The 16,204-nt window shown below is 37.8% G+C and overlaps 1 protein-coding gene across 3 annotated transcripts in view; it reads right to left on the bottom strand.

The window, feature by feature from the left end:
- KYAT3 (kynurenine aminotransferase 3) overlaps nt 1–16,204 on the bottom strand; it is a 72,736-nt gene that overhangs the window by 20,127 nt on the left and 36,405 nt on the right. For all 3 annotated transcript variants that reach the window (XM_078451715.2, XM_078451713.2, XM_078451714.2), the window contains exons 4-8: nt 15,422–15,566; nt 11,899–12,048; nt 7,550–7,636; nt 6,175–6,300; nt 5,955–6,075 (exon numbers count right to left, since the gene is read on the bottom strand). In XM_078451715.2, the coding sequence (XP_078307841.1) occupies nt 5,955–6,075; nt 6,175–6,300; nt 7,550–7,636; nt 11,899–12,048; nt 15,422–15,566 (629 nt within the window). The remainder of the gene's footprint in view (nt 1–5,954; nt 6,076–6,174; nt 6,301–7,549; nt 7,637–11,898; nt 12,049–15,421; nt 15,567–16,204) is intronic.

The following is a 16,204-nucleotide window of genomic DNA, read 5'->3' as shown; positions in this document are numbered from 1 at the left end:
AAGTGATTGACATCTTTAATAAAATCATTCATTCACATACTCATTTGCTTAGCAAACATTTATTACCAATGACCAGGTCCCAGGGACTAAGCCATGTCTAAAAGAAACAAAGATGAGAAAAAAGCACATCCTATCTTTGAAGAGCTTATGGTCTAGTGGGGATAGGAGAAAAGTAAAACAACAGTCATATACAGTGTGGTAAGTGCTGTAATAGTAAGCAGCATGGAGTATCATGCAAGGACAGAAGGTGTTAGGGGTAGCTTTCTGCAGCCAGTAAAGCTTAAGCTGAGACCTGGAAGACCATGTGGAATTCTGCCAGTCAGAGAAGGGGAGGAAAGGTATTTGGGGCAAAGAGAATGCAGGTAAAATCATACAGGTATAAAATGCAGGAGCTTGTGAATTCTGCCCAAAATTGGTCAATTATTCCCTTGTTAATCTTCGGAGAGTGCTACCTATGCTGCTCTTTGTTCCCTTTTTTTAATGTTTATTTATTTTTAGAAAGAGTGCACGAGCGGAGAAGGGGGAGAGAGGGAGACACAGAATCGGAAGCAGGCTCCAGGATCTGAGCTGTCAGCACAGAGCCTGACGTGGGGCTCGAACTCATGAACCATGAGATCATGACCTGAGCCAAAGTCGGCGCTTGACCAACTGAGCCACCCAGGCGTCCCCCTATGCTGCTCTTTGGATTGCTCGAGTAGTTTAGATGTTAAGTTCTTCACATGCAATCCCATGAGTTTTTCACTTGTTTTTCAGAGGTACAGTAGATACTCTTGTATTGTTCTAAGAGTGTTGGTATACATAAAGAGAAAACAAATAGCCATTTCTGTGTGATCTAAGCTACTGTTTTCTTAATCTTCTCATATACAAGTCATGTGGCTACTAAAATGTAAGGTAGCTAAAGAAATTTCCAAAATGGATTCATACGTAATCAGTCCATTGTGAAATACTTGCCAATATCTGTAAAGGTAGGAAAACTACATAAATCAGGATGTTATAATTGTATTCTCTGTGGAGTAAAACAAAACCCAAAAATAATAAATAAAGAAAATATTTAGAGAATCAATTCAAAGAAAGAATATTCTAACATTTGATATAAATATCCTATCATTTCAAGTTTTGAAACAGTTCTAGTATTCCAAAAGAATACCATGACACATGTCCCACTTTCCTATTTGACCAGAGAAAATCTAAACTATGTATAATGCAGAGTATCACCTCCTTTAAAGTAATAATATGTATCCAAAACCCGGAAAGTCTATTAGTAAACACAATATTTAGAAATAAGTTCTTTAAGGGGCACCTGAGTGGCTCTGTCGGTTAAGCATCCATCTTCTGCTCAGATCATGATCTCGCCATTCCCGAGTTCCAGCCCTGCGTCAGGCTCTGTGCTGAAAGCTCAGAGCCTGGAGCCTATTTCAGATTCTGTGTTTCCCTCTCTTTCTCTGCTCCTCCCCTGCTTGTGCTCTGTCTCTCTCTCACAAATAAACAAACATTAAAATCAGAAATAAATTCTTTGAAATTAAGAATTACCCAGAGAAACGAATACAATCCTAACATGTTTTCTTAAGTTATATCCAAAGGAAATCAAAACTACCCACATGTCAAATGTAGGTTTCATTCACAAAACATCAATGTAATAGTTTTGGTATAATATTTTTTTGAAAAGAGCTAAGCAATTTTGATGGCTATTTTAGCCATTTTAAAAAATGGATGTCTTTTTTCAAGCAGTAAGCTAATCAACTGAATAACTTACAAGGAATTTTATATTATTTGTCTAAATGCCAAAAGATTAGTATATCAATATAAATGTATTAATATCTTTTTTATAGAAGAGAGGTTTCTCTGTTGACTGACATGTCATTTTACAGAAATGCAGAGACATCATTTGAATCAAGAATCTGATCCAAGAACAAATTCTACTACTTCATTAAAAAGGGCCCTAAGGAATTTTTTTAAAACATCTGGATGTTCATATCCTCTCCGAGACTTGGGGAGCCACAGAAATTAAAGCAAACAGATAGAACAGAAGACCACAACACTGTGTGTGAATCTAGAAGAAAAAAAAAATCTTTGCATGTCTGATCATTTTTAAAAAATGGTACCTAGGAGTGCCTGGCTGGTTCAGTTGGTAGAGCATGCCACTCTTGATCTCAGGGTTGTGAGTTCAAGCTCCACGCTGGACATAGTGATTACTTACAAAACACAACCTAGGGGCACCTGGCTGGCTGGCTGGCTGGCATGTGAGTCTTGGTCTTGGGGTTGAGTTCAAGCCCCATGGTGGTCGTAGAGATTACTTACAGGCATAAATAAAAGTAAAAAGGAAAACTGATATCAAGTATTAAGCTTAGGTTGCATTTGTATCTGAAAGGCAAGTGGTCATTGCACTTCTCATTTATGACTCGTGGTCTTTAAATCAGCTGCAGCAGCAATAACAGTTATTTACAGGTGGCTTAGGCTTCAACAGAAGTCAGATAAAGATTATAGACAGAAGGAAGAGTGCTACCCCAGGGAAAATGGCCTCAGTGAAAGCATGAGGGTGATGCTAATTCACGATGTATGGCTGGAAAGCTTTATTGTGTTATATTAAAGAACTACTATCACACTCTGCAGATTAACGGAATAGTCACTTTGCATCTTTCGTGTATTCATATTTGATAGAATACCTAAGTTTTCATGGAACCAAACCACTCCCTAAATAATGAAATAGTGAATTCATTTTTTTTCTTGTTTTAACTTTATGGGCTGTTATAACAACTAAAATATCTGAGTTAAAAATATAGGTCTTGGGGCACCTGGGTGGCTCAGTCAGTTAAGCGTCCAACTTCAGATTCTGTGTCTCCTTCTCTGTTCCTCTCCCACTCACACTCTGTATCTCTCTCTCTCTCTCTCTCAAAAATAAAGATTAAACATATATATTTTTTTAAATATATAGGTCTTGATATCTTTAGCAAGTAATATGTGTTACACTTTTACTATGAAGGGCTTATATGAGGTTTAAACAATATAATAAAGGTTTAAACAATAACTCAAGATCATTTAAGTTATCTATTGGAAAAATATTGCTGAACTTAGTTAACTAAAACTCTAAGGATTTGAGACATTATCACTTAGAAATGAACATATGTGTTGAGTACAAAATTATATTTATTAATTAGCTAGATGCCTATTCCTCTGTTTAATTGTTAAAAATTACAAAAAAGGGGTGCCTGGGTAGTTCAGTTGGTTAAGTGTCCGACTTCAGCTCAAGTGATGATCTCATGGTTTGTGAGTTCAAGCCCTGCATCAGGCTCTGCACTGACAACACGGAGCCTGCTTGGGATTCTCTCTTTTTCACTCTCTCTCTCCGCCTCTCCCCCAATCTCTCTCAGAATAAATGAACTTAAACATTTTTAATTACAAAAAATAATTATTTGTCTATGTTGACCTGATTTTCGACTGGGAATGGTTCAATGATCTGAAACAGAGGTCATCAACAAGAAGGGTGAACGAAGGTGAACTCTGATGCAATTTTGACATGAAACAGCAGTTTGCTGTGTTGAGGCACCATGCCTTGCACATCTCTGGCTGCCTTCTCTGTTTATCAATTCTCCCTGAGAAAATTCTCTTCCATGGGTTCCACCACCAACAAAATTTTGACGACTGCCAAAACCCTTTCCCCTCATAATTTGATCCTAACTGTCAGGCCTATAATTCTACTTGTCTCCAGACATCTTCTCTTCTAGGCCTCATAGAGACTGAAACTTAGCAAGACTAAAGAAAGCATGAGAGGCAGGAATATTCCTTACTCCCCACAGAGCTGCCCCTCCTCTGTACACGTCCACCTCTGCTTACAGGCCTCACCACTGCTGAAGGGGCTGGGCCAGAGATTTCAGAATCCCACTGGCTGGTTCCCTTCCCACCTTCAGATGCTATACTCTCCCCTATTGTTGACTTCTAAATAGCCCACTTGTGTCAACTCCACTGCTAGGGCATCTAACTCACTTCAGGTCCTCGCCTGTAACCGGTTCTTACCTTATAAAACAAATCCAATCAAGGAACCCATTCCCTTGTCTTGGCACACCTCCTGCAGTAGTTCTCAAATTATGCTTCACTGGAACTTTGGTGATCAAATTAATGTGTAGAATTTTTTTTTAATCAATTTTAAGTTTTCCTCCATGAAATTTTCTCAAGCACCTAAAGTACTACCATTATCTGATAGTGTATGCTACCAACAGTGAAACAAATGAACATTTAGTGAGAGGCAAAATCAGAAAAACTCTGATATGTCTGTATCAATGGCTCTTTGTACAAATATGCACACAACCGGGATTTTTATATTGACTCCTAATTATTAAGTTTCTATTAAGAAAATTGCTTCTAGCTTCAGGATGGAAGGCAACGTATCCCTATTCTACAATGTGAACATTGTGGCTTCAAGGTGCTCTATACTAACATTGAGTTTCAGAACCACTTACCTCCTCAACAAGTTTAAACTTTGTTCTCATAATCAAGACTGTCAGAATTACTCTACTTTTCCATTATCATGTGTAACTGTTATAACATATCCTTATAAACCACTTGCCCTAATCTTAAGTATATCTTGATCTGTTATGCCTTCTTGCCTCAGTCCACAGTAGTTTATCTGATAGGAATTTTAATGTTTTTAATTTTTATTTTTTGAAGGAGAGAGAGACAGAGCATGAGGGGGGGAGGAGCAGAGCGAGAGGGAGACACAGAATTTGAAGCAGGCTCCAGGCTCTAAGCTGTCAGCACAGAGCCTGATGCGGGGCTTGAACTCACAAACTGTGAGATCATGACATGAGCTGAAGTCAGACGCATAACTGGCTGAGCCACCCAGGTGCCCCCTGATAGGAATTTTATTTGTACCTCTCTGCTTAACAAATTCCATCTTTTGCCCACTCCTCTGTTGATCTTCTCAAGCAGCTGCTTTGTCCTCCATATTTCTACACTTTAAAACGTACCACAGGGATAATTATGATATATGAAACAACTATTTACATACAAGTGCATTAATTTATTTATTGATATCTGCCACAGTGATTTCAGTTTTTCTTCCCTTATCTCCTTCATATTTCCTATTCATTTCTTCATCAATTACTTTCTGATTACCTAACACGTGCAAGATCCTATCCTAGAAACTGCACATTCAGAAGTCACTAAAACAAACAAATATCCTATGTTCCAGCAGGTTAGAAGTAAACTATATAGAAATAAACTATATATATATTATTATAATAGAAAAAACAAAACAGAACAAAAAAAAAATAAAGCAAAGGAAATTCTGGAAGAAAGACTTATAACTATCTTAAATGTGGCCATAAAAACTGGTATCTGAATAAAGCCCTGGGGGAGATTGAGCCATGTGGATATTTGGGGCGAAAGTGTTTCCAGGCATAGAAAGGGCAAATGTACAGACCCAAAGTTTGCAACCCAGCATATAGTCTTATGGTTGATATCAGTTTAGATAACTCCAGAAGACACCGAGGCAGGGTGTCTTGGGAGATGGCAGGGTAGTAATGATGAAACCTCAGGCAAGAGCCAAGCAGCAATAGCTTACTCGCCCTGCAATTTTCTCCTGTCGACTTGGCATTTTGGCAACTTGCTCAGCAGAGACAGTCCAACTTGGGAACAAGTAAGCTCCCTGTATCTTATGTACCACGTAAAAGATAAATTCTTGATAAAAAGCCAAGGATATGGGCAAAAGTATAACTTCTCTGGTTTCATAGCCTTATAGTATGATCCAAAAATCTCTTCCCCAAAGTTTGTACTGCTTGTCTTTCAGTCTGTTTATTAGTTCACTCAAGCATCATTTATCCAAATCCCATTTAAGTGCTCACACAGACCAATACCCATTGCAAGGACTATTTTAAAGCTGTTCTGGGATCCCTTCCAATCAGTTGTTCCACATGTGCCCAAACACATTTAGATTTGTGACTCTATGTAATAATCAGTACCTATTTTTACATGTTTATTTCCAGTATATACAAGCCATTCATAAACCTCATCACTGAAGCAGAGTGTGTCATATTTGATGCAAAGGTCAGCAATTACTTGGAGTTCTTCTTTGGTATATACCTATATGTATTAAAGAAAACAAAAGAGCAGAGCCAATTATGATTCAACATGTGAGACAATGATAGGTCAGAAGACTGTATAAAGAGATCAAAGACTCACCTTGCCAATGGGGTTATGTGGAGTATTCAGTATAATCGCTTTGGTTTTGGAGTTAAACTTACTTGCCAGTTCTTGAGGATCCAATGTCCAGTCAGAACTAGACCATTTTTTCCCATCGACAGGTTTCTACATATGAAGAATCAAGATGTGATTTAATCCAATTAATTCATGTTTGCTGTCTTACAAATAAATAACCTAATGGCACAGGGTGGCGGGGCAGAGTAGAGAAAGGCATGGCAAAGGTAACTGAATAAATGACTAACAAAGAAAATAGAAATAACTAAGCTTTCATTCTGCCTTAAGTGCCCAAGAGGACTTAAGTCTCATGCTCACACCTAGTAAATGGGAAAATAAACTCTGTCAACACAAACAGCTGTTAAAGTATGTACATGCCTTCAAAGGAGCCAGCTATAACTATGGTTAACATGTCTGAGACTGTAAGGCTAATACAAGATTCTGTGATTCACCTTAGTGTATTACTTATTATAGTAAGATGTTTAAAAAAGACAATAGTAGCATACTTTATTAAATTCCTTAGTAGCAAAATTAAAAAAAATAATTCATTCATAATTCCGAGATCAGACGAGATCGGGCACATTCAGGGTGGTTTGTCCTTAGACAATTCATTCATAATTCAACAAGCATTTATAAAGCACCCAGCATATACCCTACACTGTTAGTCACTAGGGAGCAGGGCTATAAAAGTGAGTTAGAAATAGTCTCTGGGGTGCCTGGCTGGCTCAGTCGGGTGGAGTGTGCAATTCTTCATCTCAGAGTTGCAGGTTCGAGCCCCATGTTGGGTGCATATTACTTAAAAATAAAATCTTAAAAAAAAAAAAAAAAAAAAAAAAAAAAAAAGAGGGGCGCCTGGGTGGCTGAGATGGTTGAGCATCTATTTTACTCTTGATTTCAGCTCAGGTCTTGATCTCAACGGTTCATGGGTTCGAGCCCCACATCGGATTCTGTGCTGACAGTGTGGAGCCTGCTTGGGAGTCTGTCTCTCTCTCTCTCTCTCTCTCTCTCTCTGCCCCTCCCCTACTCCTGCATGCTCTCTCTCAAAATAAATAAACATTAAAAATGAGGAAAAAAAAAGAATTGGTCTCTGATCTGGTGGTGTTCATAGTTTATGGGGGAGACACATAACCACAAAAGAATGTTACATATAGTGTGGATATTGATACAACAGAGACACATGGCAAACACAGTGATAAAGCAATAACAGCTGCCCTCTTAAAGATGTTGATTACCTTCAGCCATTGTAGAGATACACAGTAAATCCCAAAATGTAATAAAAGTAGAAACTTCATCAGTGACAAAGCAATTCTGTATATTTTCAAAGCATCTTAAAGTATATGTATCGCATTGGCAAACTTACAGGTCTTAGGGGAATAAAAACAGGTGTTGCTCCAGCCATTCTCACCATGGGCTCATAGCAGTCATAGAAAGGTACTATTACTATGACCTAAAATAAAAACCAAATAAGAATGTAACATATCAATCATTCATTCATTTAAAATACATTGTGTACCTCCTATGTGTGAGGTGCTGTCCTACATGCTGAAATGCAGCAATGAAAGAACTGGCCTTCCTTGCCTTCATGCCTGCCTCTTCGTGGGAGAGGACATGGAAGAGACGTTAGAGACAGATGTGTCCAGGGAGTTCTGGCTCTCTTAATGAGATCCACAGAAGGGCTTACAGTGGGGATTCTTGAAATTATATGCAAAACTTTACATGTGCCTAGGTAGATTTTTCTGGGGAAAGAGGCCATAATTCCCATCACATCCTCCAAAGAATGTTCCAGCCAAAAACATGAAGAATTTCTTTAAATTTTAGATGACAAACAAACAAAAAAATCAGAGAGGGGCAGAAGCAAAAGACTCTGAGGAAAGATAACAGCAATGCTCTCCATTATGGAGAACTAACTTATAAGTATTATCCTGAGAATAAAGATGTTTCTCTTTGGTCAAAAGCACTCCAAAACAAACAATGGACGCAGGGAGACTAGTTAAGATGCTACTGTTATTGTCTGATACCCTCAGTTTCCCTCTGGTGACTTATACCTAGCTAGATTCAGTCTTTTTTCCCAATCTCTTGAGATATATTCCTTGTTCCTTTGCCCCTACATGCTCTCTCTCAGTCACCCGTGGGCTGGCTTTTAGGTCAGTGGGCCAATCCAACCAGTCCCTTTGGTATTCCACCCAGAGTCCACCAGCTTGGATCTAAGTAAGCATCCCTGATTTTTTACTTTTCTGTAAGGAAAGTCTGAACACATAATTTATATCTTTCATGTATATTCAATTTTTATTATCTTTTTAAACCTAACAATATTACATGAAAACTTCATATTATTACAGTTTTAATGTTTATTATCTTTTAAGGAATTTTTTTTGATGTTTATTTATTTTTGAGAGAGATAGAAGCAGTGTGAGAGAGGAAGGGCCAGGGCCGGAGGGAGAGGGAGACACAGAATCTGAAGCAGGCTCCAGGGTCTGAGCTGTCAGCACAGAGCCTGATGTGGGGCTTGAACTCAGGGACCAGGAGATCATGACCTGAGCCGAAGTTGGACACTTAACTGACTGAGCCACCCAGGCGCCAACCCCCACCCCCCGCTGTTTGGTTTTTTCTTTTTAATATTTATTATCTTAATGGCTATTTGGGAGTCTACTGAATTCTAAAATAAGTTTTAATCATTTGCTTATATACATAACAATGCTATATTTATTTGTGAGTATGTGTAGTTTCTCTATTTTTAAAAATGTTTATTTATTTTGAGAGAGAGAGAAAAAGTGCAGAGAGAGGCAGAGAGAGGGAGAGAGAGAACCCCAAGCAGGCTCCACACTCAGTGCAATGTGGGGCTCAATCCCACAACCGTGAGACCACGACCTGCACCGAAATCAAAAGTCAGATGCTTAATTGACAGAGCCACCCAGGTGCCCCTGTAGTTTCTCTATTTTTAAACAGTTGAATAAATTCACATGATTGTTATTTTGCTAGATTAAAGAGTATAAACATTTTTAGGGCACGTTATACATACATACAGTTAAATTGCTTTAGGAAATTGGATAACTATAATTTCCTAAGTCAACACTAAGTTGTCTCACTTAACTTTTGTTGGCTAAATTAGTGATATCTAACTGTTGCTCCAAATTTTTTTTTAATGTTTATTTATTTTTGAGAAAGAGACAGAGATAGAGACAGAGTGTGAATGGGGGGAGGGGAAAAGAGAGAGGGAGACACAGAATTCAAAGCAGGCTCCAGGCTCTGAGCTGTCAGCCCAGAGCTTGATGTGGGGCTCAAACCCACAAACTGTGAGACAATGACCTGAGCCGAAGTCGGACGGTTAACCAACTGAACCACCCAGGCACACCACTAACTCTTGTTCTACATTTGCACATTTAATGTGTATTTCATATGATGTGAAGTAACTCTTCAAGGCCTTTCTCACTAAAGTCATATAAGGCTGTTACATTCTAAAGCCCCTTCATTTCTACTAGTCATTCAACTCACATTGAGTACCTACTATAAAATCTGCTATGTTAGGTGTTAGGTAATGGGAAGGACAAAGAAATGAACTTTGTTCGTTCCCTCTGGGAATGGATCTTTCCCTCAAGGGAACTGTAAGCTCTTAATTAGTCTGTGAAATTCTCAGGGACCAAGATGACCTATCTTTGAACCCTAGTGAGAAACCTAGTACCTGATTTGAAGTGAGATATAAAAGAAAACTGGGAGGAAGCGAGGTAAAATTGAAAGAATATACTTGATATTCTTTGCTGTAATTTCTTTATTTTTATGATGGGAATAATTCCCCTCACTTTCTGAAGAGTATTTATTGAGCACTCAGTATTTTAGGGACTGGCAATATAGCAATAAACTTTCTACTGTGAGAGACCATAAACAAGAAAAAAACAGAAGTAAATTAGATAATTTCAGATAATAACAAATACTATAAAGAAAATAAAACAGGTCAATGTGACAGAAAGTGACACGTGTGTGATTTCAAAATATCAGATACAGTGATCAGGGAAGAAAGAATAAAGAAGGTCAAGGGCTGAGCCTCTGGGATGCAAAAAGAGGAAGCAACAAAGGATTAACAACATCAAAGAATGAGATAAAACTTTCAACTATTTTACAGGATTAAAGGAGATTATGTATATGAAAGTGTAACTGCACTTCCTTAAGATGTTTCCTTAAGTAGCTTATTGTCTGGCATAGTAGAGAGAATTAGAGATGTAAAAGAGGAACATAATACAATGTAGTAGCAGTATCTTGTATGTAAGAGGTACAGAGAGTGCCATGAGAGTTCAAAGAAAGGAATTAACAACATAGATCATGGTAAATATTCAGCAGTGCCTCTCTGGAGTTTCCCAGGCCTACATTAGTAGAGTCAATCACTTCTTTCTGTCACTACTGTAACATACACACACATTCCTATTCACCTGCTTGCGAGTCTATCTCCTCTACTAGATGGGGAACTCCTTCCACACAGAAACTGTCTTTTAATTTTTTTTTTTTAACGTTTATTTATTTTTGAGACAGAGAGAGACAGAGCATGAACGGGGGAGGGTCAGAGAGGGAGACACAGAATCTGAAACAGGCTCCAGGCTCTGAGCTGTCAGCACAGAGCCCGACGCGACGCTCGAACTCACGGACCGCGAAATCATGACCTGAGCCGAAGTCGGCCGCTTAACCGACTGAGCCACCCAGGCGCCCCAGAAACTGTCTTTTAAAAATCTCCCACAGTGCCTATTATGGGAGATCCTCAGTGATTTCTGAATGAATGAATGAAAGAGGTCAGGAAATACTGAAGCAGGGGTATTGGAATAATAGGGAAAGAGTCCCAGTACTAAAGCAGAAATCACACAACCTTCTTGTTACACATCCCTCACATGCTGCTGCTAACAGTGCCGGGCACAAAAACACACTGACCAAATACTGGCTGACTGAGTTCAGATAAGGGTAATTTTAGTAGTGCAAACTAAAGATTCATTTTCCCCATCATGATTGGCCCCTTCCACTTACCCTTCTCTAGATAGGCTATAGAAATAAGAATGAGTCACATGCAGCAAAACAGATGAATCTCACAGACATAATGATAAATGAGAGAAGCCAATTCAAGAACATACTGTGTGATTCCATTTATATTACATTAAAGAGCAGGTAAAATGAGCCTATGGTGATAGAAGACAGAAGAGTGGTTACCTCTGGGAGAATATTAACTAGGAAGAGGCATAAGGGAGCCTTCTGGGTGCTGGGAATATATATCTTCATCTGGCTGGGGTTACATGGATATATGTATATATGTAAATATACACACAGGTAAAAAATGTATCAAGCTGTACACTTAAGATCTGTGAATTTTACTCATATGCATTACACTTCAAAAATAATTAGGGGCGCCTGGGTGGCGCAGTCGGTTAAGCGTCCGACTTCAGCCAGGTCACGATCTCGCGGTCCGTGAGTTCGAGCCCCGCGTCAGGCTCTGGGCTGATGGCTCGGAGCCTGGAGCCTGTTTCCGATTCTGTGTCTCCCTCTCTCTCTGCCCCTTCCCCGTTCATGCTCTGTCTCTCTCTGTCCCAAAAATAAATAAAAAACGTTGAAAAAAAAATTAAAAAAAAAAAAAAAAAAAAATAATTAAAAATAGTGTAAAATAAGTAACAGATTCAAAGGCAATACAAATGATAATAATGATTGCTATGGGTAAGATGATAATCTTAATATACTTACTTCATCTCCCTCATCAATTAATCCTTGAATGGTATTAAAAAGAGATCCATATGCTCCTACTGTCACAAGGATTTCTTTATTTGGATTGATTTGCTTTTGATAAATTTTTTCATATAAGCAGGATAGAGCTTTCACAAGCGATGGATGACCCTGTTGAATAAAAAAGAAAAAAACCTTGAATTTGATTATGGGATCTACTTCTTGGAAGCAATCTGGATTTAAAATGAAAGAATTTTTAAAATTTGGGTTTTTTGGTTATAATTATCCAAATAAAATTTTTATTTTTTTGATGAAAATAAAAAACATTTTTCCCTACTCACAGACAGTTCCTACATGAATGGTCATGAAAACTTGCTAATGACTAAAAAATCCCCATTAAATGATTGATTTGGAATTCAAAATTCCAACATGTTTGCTTTGATAAAAATTGACATCAGTACCAAATATACCTTTGACAGTACCTTTTTGGACAGCCATGAAATCCTATTGAACTACTTTATTTTTGATAGTAATTAAATTATACTGAATAGAGTTGGACTTTTTTGCAATTAAAATTAAAAAGCCTGCATTGACGGTATATACCCTGAATCTGTTCTTCCAGGTTACCGAAGAGTAAGTTATTATGCCAATCAATGGATGACAGAGTGAGGGCAAACACACATTCCCCAAAGAAACACCCATTAGTGCTGACGTGAGAGCTAATGTTAGGAGGAAGCAGGACATTCTTCATGACAGCCAAGAGGGGAGGAGTCATCTAAGAGAACAACCTTCACCAGAGGAACGAAGGGACTATAAATGCACAAAGTCTGAGACATGCGGGGAGTCTTAACTCCTTGATTAGTGCTTCCTCAATTCTTTCCTTCTATGTTCCCTGTTCTTCCCTCCTTCTCTTTTATTTCCCTTCCCATCCCCCTTCTTTGTCTATCTGGTATCAAAGTCAATATTACTTATTTTTTCTTGTGTAGCATGTACCTCTTGTTTTTGCTTTTGGAGAATGACCTTGATTTTCTGTCAGTTCCAAATAAGAGTCTAAGTGCAGGGCAAGTGCCCTTGTTTGCAAAGCACCTAAAGCTCTGAATAAACTGGTCAGGACACAGGACAAGATGGAGGTTGGCAGGATATACCCCATGTTTATGAAGTAAGTTATCCATCCCAGTTCATGTGAAAAGGAGGCTCTTTTTTCAAAGATACTTTTATTTGTCACCTTTGTCAGAATGTTAGCTAGTATGTCACAGACCCCCACACAGTTAAAACCAATAAAAACAAAGCTATAGCACATTTCTCATATTTTGAGATGAGAGATATTACAATATGAGAGAAATTAAGTATAATTAATAATAGGGGAGGTGATAGAACAAAGCCACTAAACTAAAAAATAATAGCAAGAGAAAAGACTACTTAAATTCAAGCTCAAAAAAATATACATGATTTGTGGAAAGAGCAGGAAATTGTCACTACTTCCAGAAATCCAAAATTCCCTTTGAATTTCATTTTAATGACAGGTCTAACAAACTCTAGCAAAGGGTGATCTGAAAGCAACTATAAACACTACACATCTTACCTCAGAATTATAAGGGTCTGTGTCTTAAAGAAATTTTTACTTATAAAAATAAAGTATGCTTCATATAATATTTAAAACTAGGCAGAGATGTGTAAAAAAAAAAAAAATTATGTTCTCTCCTCAACAACCTTCCATCTCATCTCCCTGAGGTGACCAATGTCGTCCACGGCCTGGTGACAGTGCAACACCATTCCCTGTGCTTATACTAACATACAAACACATATACATACATACTCACATATATTTATAAAACCTGAAAAATATTTAAAGAATGGGCATGGTTATGATCTAATAAAACTTTATTTATACAAAATCAGGAGTGAGTCAGATATGGATCAAGGCCATAGGCTGCCAAACTCTACTATGGATCAGCTTAGAGAGAACTGACAACAATATTCCATCTCCCAGTCTGTTGGATATCACATTATGACTCCATTTATATAGGTCTTCTTTAATGTCTCTCAGCAATGTTTTGTAGTTTTCAGCACACAGATCTTGTGTATATTTTAAAACATCAGTTCAAATATTTAATGCTTTGGGATGCTATTATAAATGATATTTCAAAAAATCTTAACCAGCTGCTCATTTTTAGTATACAGAAATACAATTGATTTTTATCTATTGGCCTTACACCCTGAAACCTTGCTCAATTCACTTACTACGTTGTGGCACTTTTTTTGTAGAATCTAGGAAACTTTGGATATCCTAAGTATTTCATCACAGAAGGATAGGGATTGATAGACAGGTAAAGAGGAAGAAAGTAACTAATTGGAAAAAGAGGTTATTAATTAAGAGGCCAGTGCTGATGGCCTAATAACTGCATGTGTTAACGGCAGAGAAAATATGTGCATTGAGAGAATACTCTGCAAATTGGTATAGTCACTGTGGAAGACAGCATAGAGGTTCCTCAAAAAATTAAAAATAGAATTGTAAATGCAAATCAAAACCGCAATGAAATATCACCTTATAGCTGTCAGAATGGCAAAAATAAAAAACTCAAGAAACAACAAGTGTTGGCAAGGAGGTGAAGAAAGGAAGTTCTAGCACTAGCGGTGTGAATGCCAATTGGTACAGCCACTGTGGAACAGTACAGAGCTTCCTCAGAAAATTAAACAGAGTTACCATAGGATCCAGTAATTCCACTGGATACTTACCCAATAAATTTGAAAACACTAATTTGAAAAGATATATGCACCCCTATATTAATAGCAGCACTATTTACAATAGCCAAACTATGGAAGCAGCCCAAGTGTCCATCAATAGAATGAATGGAAAAGAAGAGTTGGTATAAATATATACAATGGAATATTACTCAGCCATAACAAAGAATGAAATCTTGTTAATTGCAACAACATGGATGGAGCTAGAGTATAATGCTAAACAAAAGAAGACAGCTAGAGAAAGACAAATACCTTATGATTGCACTAAGATGTGGAATTTAAGAAACAAAACAAAGGGAAAAAAAGAGAGAGGGACAGAGACAAGCCAAAAACCAGACTCTTAACTATAGAGAACAAACTAATCTGTTAGCAGAGGGGAGATGAGTAGGAGGACGAGTGAATAGGTTATAGAGACTAAAAGTACATGTACCATGATGAGCACTGAGTAATGTACAGAATTGCTGAATCATTATTCTGTATACCTGAAACTAACATAACACTGAATGTTAACTCCACTGCAATTAAGAAAAAAAAACTGGAGGAAAAAAGAGAATATTCTCTCTTCCTTGTTGCCATTAGACCCTATGCTGGAACAATGGTAAAGGACTATGGAGGCGTTAGAAGTTGGGGATGGCTCCTTCTAGGAGATCAGGGCAAGGATGGGGGTTTCTCTGATTATCTGTTTGGGACAGTTGGCCCCAGAAAGCCAATTACAGAGAAGTGATAGAAGTTCACTTCACATTTCACACACAATACAATATAAAATACAAGTTCATGTCACACATGGTCTTAATATACTTACAAAGCCTCGTGTATACTGGTTCAGGCTATCGATTGCTGCAATCTTTGATAATTCTTCCTTTACATATATAGGAGGGGATATATCTGGAAGGCCTTGGCCAAGATTCACAACAGAGGGGTCTGCGGCCAACTTGGTAAATTCAATCCTAAAATTAAAAAATACTAATAAGTACCATAATTACAAAGTTAGATTTTTATGCCTCATAATCTTTTTACTTTTTATAAAATGTTATTTATTTACTTTGAGAGAGAGAGACAGCATGAGTGGAGAAGGAGGAAAGAAAGAGGGAGATAGAAAATCCAAAGCAGGCTCAGCACTGTCAGCACAGAGCCCGACACGTGGCTCAAACTCATGAAACTATGAGATCATGACCTGAGCTGAAACCCAGTGTTGGATGCTTAACCGAATGAGCCACCCAGGCATCCCTTATACCTCACAATCTTAACATTAAAACTGAAAAACTAAGACCTACTTTAGTCTTACAAATAAAAAAAAAAAAAAAAAATGAGTTCCCCCCCCCAAATTTTACCACCTACAAAATGACTTTACCTAATAAGATGATAGCTGAATTAATTAACTTAAAAATTTCTTACAAATCTCAATTCCATGACACCGACAGTTCCATCATCTATTTTTTTTCCTCAACCACACCAGCGGCTGCTAGCTAATGGACTACAAATTAAGTGCCATGTGGGCATCATCCAAATTTGTCCTTTTCTCTATTTGCAGGCTTAACACATGTGCTAAATGAATAAATCAGTGTATGGATCCTTAACTTCCTTA

The sequence above is a fragment of the Panthera onca genome, chromosome C1, assembly GCF_046562875.1.
Source record: "Panthera onca isolate mPanOnc1 chromosome C1, mPanOnc1 haplotype 2, whole genome shotgun sequence".
NCBI lineage: Eukaryota > Metazoa > Chordata > Mammalia > Carnivora > Felidae > Panthera > Panthera onca.
Note: the sequence above shows the minus strand (reverse complement) of the source record. Positions and strands in the feature narration are given on the sequence as shown.